The sequence below is a fragment of the Mauremys mutica genome, chromosome 1 (genome assembly GCF_020497125.1).
Source record: "Mauremys mutica isolate MM-2020 ecotype Southern chromosome 1, ASM2049712v1, whole genome shotgun sequence".
In the NCBI taxonomy this organism is placed as follows: Eukaryota; Metazoa; Chordata; order Testudines; family Geoemydidae; genus Mauremys; species Mauremys mutica.
Genome location: NC_059072.1, coordinates 138,483,687 through 138,489,686, shown reverse-complemented (window position 1 = coordinate 138,489,686; position 6,000 = coordinate 138,483,687). Strand labels below are relative to the sequence as shown.

Below are 6,000 nucleotides of genomic sequence, written 5' to 3'. Positions count from 1 at the left end.
CTGACACTCACCATGCAGGGGGGCAATGATACACAAAATCGTCTCTCACTGGCATCCCCTGTGAGCTGTACCAGAGGGATATTGATGGAAGTAGCTGGCTATCATACCAGTGGAATACAGCATACAAACAGGAACATTTTCTCTGGAAACACTGGGCAGGATTTGGGAGTTCATTCCAATCCCCACAGAATGCTAGACTGGCCCTGTAATGAGCTAAAGGGCTTCTCCAACCACCGCAGAGAGCTGCTGGAGTGATACAAACAGGGGTTTGGGGTGAATGGCTCAGACACAGGAGAGTGTCTCACATGAACACTTCCAATAAATATCTCCCCCCTCCCACCTCGTTTGTCAGGGTCTGGCCAGGGACAGTCTCTGTGCCACGAGTCAGAGCTGTTGGCTCTGGCTCCTCCTCACGTATCTCTCCCCATTTCCCAAATGGTCCTGGCCCCCTGCCCTTATCTCGCCCCTCCCGGGGGCTGTTTGCAGAGAGAGGTATAAAGGGGCGGACCCAGCGGACAGCCAGGGTGCAGGGAGCCAGCGGACAAGGCTGTGTGTCTGCCTCACTCACCACCCTCGCTCTGCACCATGGGGAAGAACAGGCTGCCCGGTGGCCCCAGCATCTTCCTCCTGCTCCTCTTCTTCCTCCCTGGAAACACCTCGCCCACCACCGAACCGTAAGCTGCACATGCAGGGACTCGTGCTGCCTTCTCTTTTCTTTCCTTCATCCCCCTCACAGCTCTGCCAATGCTTAGCCACCCCCTGCTAGTCCAGCCCTGGGCTCCCCTCACAGCTCTGCCAACGCCCCTCAGTTCTACCCTGCAGCTCCCTGCTATTCCAGCCCTGGCTCCCCACACAGCTCTGCCAATGCCCCTCAGTTCTGCCCTGTAGCCCCCCTGCTATTCCACTCTGGGGCTCCCCACACAGCTCTCGATACCTATATCCCTACCTAGACATCTGCAGGAGCTTGGATCTCCCTGTGGCTTCACAGGCAATATGCCATCTGCCTTGTGGTACCTTTAGTGGATGGGCCCCAATTTCCTTGCCTGTGAGCGAGAGCTCAGAAAGGTGTTTCTCTTTTCTCTTCTTCTTTAAAGCCAGTTTGCTTCCCTTGGCAGCCACAGACGGTGTTTGTTCCCAAAGAGAGTCTGTGACCTAGATTCCTGTCTGTCAGCACAGACCCTGGCAGTGGCAGACTCTGCTGGAATATCCACCTGCGGCACTGCAAACTAGCAACTTGGCTGCAACCTCACCTCCACTGAGGGGCCTGAAGACGGGGTGTAGCCAAGCTCAGCCGGGAGCTGGGCAGACTCAGGATATCTCTTTGGTAGCGTCTACTGACAGAGAGTTCCTGTGGATGGAGCCCAACATAGATTAGAGCATTTACCCTCCAGTGCACACTCCCTTCTCCTGGTATAGCATCCCTCCTCGCTGGTGTATATGAGCAGGTGCAATTTACGCTGCCCTGATTCAGTGGGGGTTGGATCTAGTCCCCTAACTCCAATGTCAGATCGCTTAACCCAATGAATGCCTTGTTAGAATTGTTTGTTTGTGTCGCGCAGTGCCTATGCACCCCAGCTATGGATCAGGGTCCCCACTGTGCTAGGCTTTATACATATACAGAACAGGAAGACAATCTATACCTGGCTGGAAACCAGAATTGCCATGCCACCGGAAAACCTGCCATTTTAAAATTTGTTTTCATTCCAAATGGGAACGTGCAGTTTAAATTTTGAGAGGAAGGAAATTCCAGAAAATTTTGATTCAGAAACATGGACATGTTTCATTTTGATAATGTCACAACATTTTGTTAACAATAATATTGAATAATTATAATATAAATGTATATAAATATTACACTACAACATAATATTAAAGGGAAAATGAAACGTTTTGATGTTATCAAAATGAGAAAGTTGAAACCATTTGTTTTATCATTTTTCTATTGGGCCCTTGGTTAAACTTGACATGTTCCCAGAGACCGGTTCCATTTTGACTAAACTACACTTTCCGACAGAAAACAGTTTCATCAGACTTTTTTCACCCAGCTCTATTCCATTCTGAGCATGTAGCTTGTGTCTGGTCAGATATGTTGTCTGCGTCCTGCACCTTTAAATGGAGAGAAGATCACTCTGTGCTGCAGAAGCAGCTGCCGTTTTGTGTTCGGTTGCATCCTGCTGCACAGGAGAGGCTCCACTCTTCTCTCCATCTGTCTTACCGAGACCTGCCTTGTGTCCAGTCTGGTTCTCTCTGTCTCAGCTAAAGTTCATGCTGGCTGAGAGGGCAAGGGAAGAACATAATGTGATGCCAGTCACAAGTTTTATTCTGCTCCATGAGGCATTTTATGCTGTTTAATGAAGTAATCGGCATATTAATGACTATTTGGCATATATGCTTAGTTTACAGTTGACATACTCTGCCCCAAGCTGGTTGGGAGGAGAGGAGGAGGGAAGGGGTGGTGGTCACCAGGAAACTGAACAAAACCTGGCAACTTTGGCTGGGGTAGCACGTGCCCAAGAGGGTCAGATGCGGAGTGGCTGGGGTCATTGTTACTGGGTGGTAAGGCTGTTGGCGCTCCTGGGATGCTTTGGGTTGTTCAGGTCACAATGGCTGGGGGTTTGTACCGGTGAGGGGGGGAGCCTGGGGCCAGTATCAGATCTCACATTCAGCCAGCACCTCCAGGCTGCTTGCTCTGCTCCAGCAGGGAGAGAGGAGGCACCTGGCTGCTGGCTCAGCAAATGCCACAGCTGCCTCTAGCAGCAAAGGGGCAACTGCAGGAAACTGCCTGCTGCCTGCTTACAGCTCAGCTATTCACTCTCATACTATGCTAATCACTGTAGTACCAGCGAGCCTGCCACTAGAATGTTAAGCAACACGACTGTCACGTGTTGTTCCTTCTGTCATCCTCACCCCAGAGGGAGAAGTGTGTGCAGCGCAGTGCTTCATTTGTAATGAAAGAGATGCCTGGGCTCAAGCAATTAGGTGCTGGGGCTCAAGCAATTTTTTTTACAAGCCCAGAGGTGCCAGGGCAATGAACTGCCAAGCCTAGAGGTGCTGGGGCTCAGCCCTGGCACAAATTAAGCACTGGAGCAGTGTCTGGTTTTGGTAGTGTGTGAGGGTTTCTTTTCTGATGTGTGAGAATCCAGCTGAGCTGCAGGGACATGTGACAGGGCGGCCGGACGAACGGGTGAGTGTCACACATCAGGCAGGACACTTGACAGCACTAAACGCAGGCCCTGGCTTTCCATGGCCTTGCTCTTTGTATCGCCATTTACAGCAGGGCAGAAGGGGTGTCAAATGCTACCAGAGCAGAACGGCGCATTTCAGGCTCCCTTTGCACTCACTCTGAACCAGGTGCCAGGTGGGGGAGAATCAGCCGCCAGCCTTTATTGGCTGAGATTGAAGGTAGAGTGAAAATCACTCAGGGCTTGATCCAAAGCCCAGTGAGGTGAATGGAAAGAGTCCTATTGACTTCCATGGGCTTTGACTCAGGCCTAACAAAGGACGAAATGGAATTTAATCAGAGCCAGGTTAAGGCTGCTTCTACCTAACTCTGTCACTTTGAAATCTTGGCTAAGCAAGATGAACAGCCCCCCTGCGCCGGCAGAAAGCTGCGTGTCCCAGGGAGCTTCACACTGCTGCACGTCCAGCCTCCCAGCAGTGATGCTCTGCCAGCGTCTCTGCTCTGAGTCAGCAGGCTGCAGCCATGGCCGGTGAGGTCTCCTTCCGTAGCCCAAATCACTCTGTTGCTGTCATTGCTGGCAAGCTGGGTAAAGTCCTCACTAACACTTGAACCTGTAAGCGAGCACTTCTCATCCAGAGTTCTCCAGGCACATGAAGAGGGAGTGGGGTGTAAGCAGCATCTTCAGGATCCCCATATCAGAAATGGGGAAACAGAGGCACAGAGCTGTGAAGCCCAGTAGCACATAGCATGTCACTGACACTCAGGAATAGCAATGGGTTCTCCAGCCAAAGCCCTGTACACTAGGCCACGCTGCCCCTTTAGCACAATGGCCATTCCCTACATTCAGATGTCAGCGCACACGCAGCCACCCCTACATTTGGATCTCTCCATTACTGAGGGCAGCAGGTGACACACCTAGATCGACAGGCAGCTAGAGAGGAGGTTAGATTAAAGCCCTGATCCACACTCCTGTGTAACTGCCTGCCAGTCTCCATGGAGGTAGAACAAGCATTTCATCTGAGCTCCCTCCCCGCTGTTCAGATAATACAGCCAAGGGCTGTGGGATACACAAACCTCAATTAACAGCCTGGAACTTTTCAAGCCATCCCCACTCCCTGCTGGGAGCCTGAACAAACAGCCCTTGGACAGCAATCGCTGTTAGCACAGAACTAGCTCCTTCGCTCCAGGTGGTGTCCTAGGTTCCTGGCTGACCGAGCAGACCGGCTGGTATGTTACAAAAGCAAAATGAAATTCACCATCCTGTATGTAAAAATTACAGTGCGGATGGATGGTCGGGGATTTGGCTGTCGCACTAGCCCATGTCCTTTCATCAGTACCTTCTCCATTCCCCATCCCCACCTCTCTGACCTGTGCCCTTCCCCTTCCCAGGCAGTACATGGTGCTAGTGCCCTTTTTGATCCACACCAACGTTCCTGAAAAGGTCTGTATCCAGCTGACCCACCTGAACGAGTCTGTGACGCTGAGCGCCACGCTGGAATATGCAGGGGAGAACAGGAGCCTGATCGCAGATGTGGTGTCGGAGAAGGACGTGTTCAAGTGCGTCCCGTTCACGGTGAGTCTCTGACCCCCACAGGGTTTATTACTTGAGTCTGTAAGATAGTGACAGCCTGGGACCAACACCCGAAAGGCCTGATATCATCAGAAATCACAAACAGAGACAGGCTTAGCTACGAGACATTCAAGGAAAACTACGGTTCTTACTGGCAGTGCTGTGGATGACTCATTAGGAGTGATCTTCAGTGGGTACTGAGCTCAGTGACCAGCATGATTCTTGGAGAGGCTGTGCTACAGGCTGTGGTTGGCTGGCTTTGTTGGGTGCTTTTCTCTCTGAGTCAGTGCTGACTTTACTGCTGAGAACTGGTCTCCCATTTCTCAAGGGGCTCCACAAGCCTCTGAGTGAGGCCAGAAAGAAATCCATGGAAGAAGGAGGTTAGAGAACTTCCTCAAGACCATTGACATCTGTCAAGGCTGAATCCTCACTCTGTCACTCCGAGTTCAGAAGGTGGGGGCCCGCAAGGATTCTAAAAATTAATACTGGCCAGTCCAGGCTTGTATTAAACTCCCAAGGTTACAGCTTCTCTCTGACCTTGGCTTGATAAAAGCTGCCACCACCCAAATGCAAAAAAAAACCCTTGGACCCTGGAAGGAGCACTTGGGAATTCCTCCCTGTGAGGTACCCTCAAGCCCTTCCTCCCCCCAACTCCGGGGAAGCGCTGAGAAAGAAAACAAAGGAAATTAGCTGTTGCCCCCAGCCAATCAAACAGAATGCACAGACCTCTTAAAATATCAAAAATCTAATCCTGTTCTTTAAAAAGGGAAATTTTATTTAAATCAAAAAGAAAGAAATTGCTAGATATTAAAAGAGCAAAAATTCCAACAATTAAGCACCCAAAATAGCTTCTTCGGGGTTCAGCTTAAAGGACAAGCAAACAAAAGCATCAGGGGTTAGCACAGAAGAGATCCACAAGCCAAAATAAAGAAATAACTTAATCATGTCTATCTAAACATTCCCTATCCCAATGAGTCCTGCTAGGTATGGAAAATAATTTTTCGTACCTGGTTCAAACCTTACACAGCATTTCTGCTTATAGCACTGCTGTTCCATGTTCCTGCTGCCCAGAAAGAGCAACCACAACCAAAGGGAAAGTTTATTTTCCCATTTTAAAAAGTTCTAGCCTTCCCATTGGCTCTTTTGTTTGGGTGCCCACTTTTTTTTCTTTTACCTGTGGGCTTGTTAACCCTTTACAGGTAAAGCAAGCAGAGAACAGACCAAGAGGGATTTTACAGCTAACTGGTGG

The 6,000-nt window shown here is 50.1% G+C and overlaps 1 protein-coding gene across 1 annotated transcript in view; it reads left to right on the top strand.

Annotated features, from left to right (window-relative positions):
• The first annotated feature begins 519 nt into the window (after positions 1 to 519).
• LOC123355747 (alpha-2-macroglobulin-like) overlaps positions 520 to 6,000 on the top strand; it is an 80,452-nt gene continuing 74,971 nt past the window's right edge. Inside the window, exons 1-2 of the mRNA XM_044998379.1 lie at positions 520 to 674; positions 4,571 to 4,754. Of these exons, the coding sequence (XP_044854314.1) occupies positions 586 to 674; positions 4,571 to 4,754 (273 nt within the window). The 5' untranslated portion in view covers positions 520 to 585. The remainder of the gene's footprint in view (positions 675 to 4,570; positions 4,755 to 6,000) is intronic.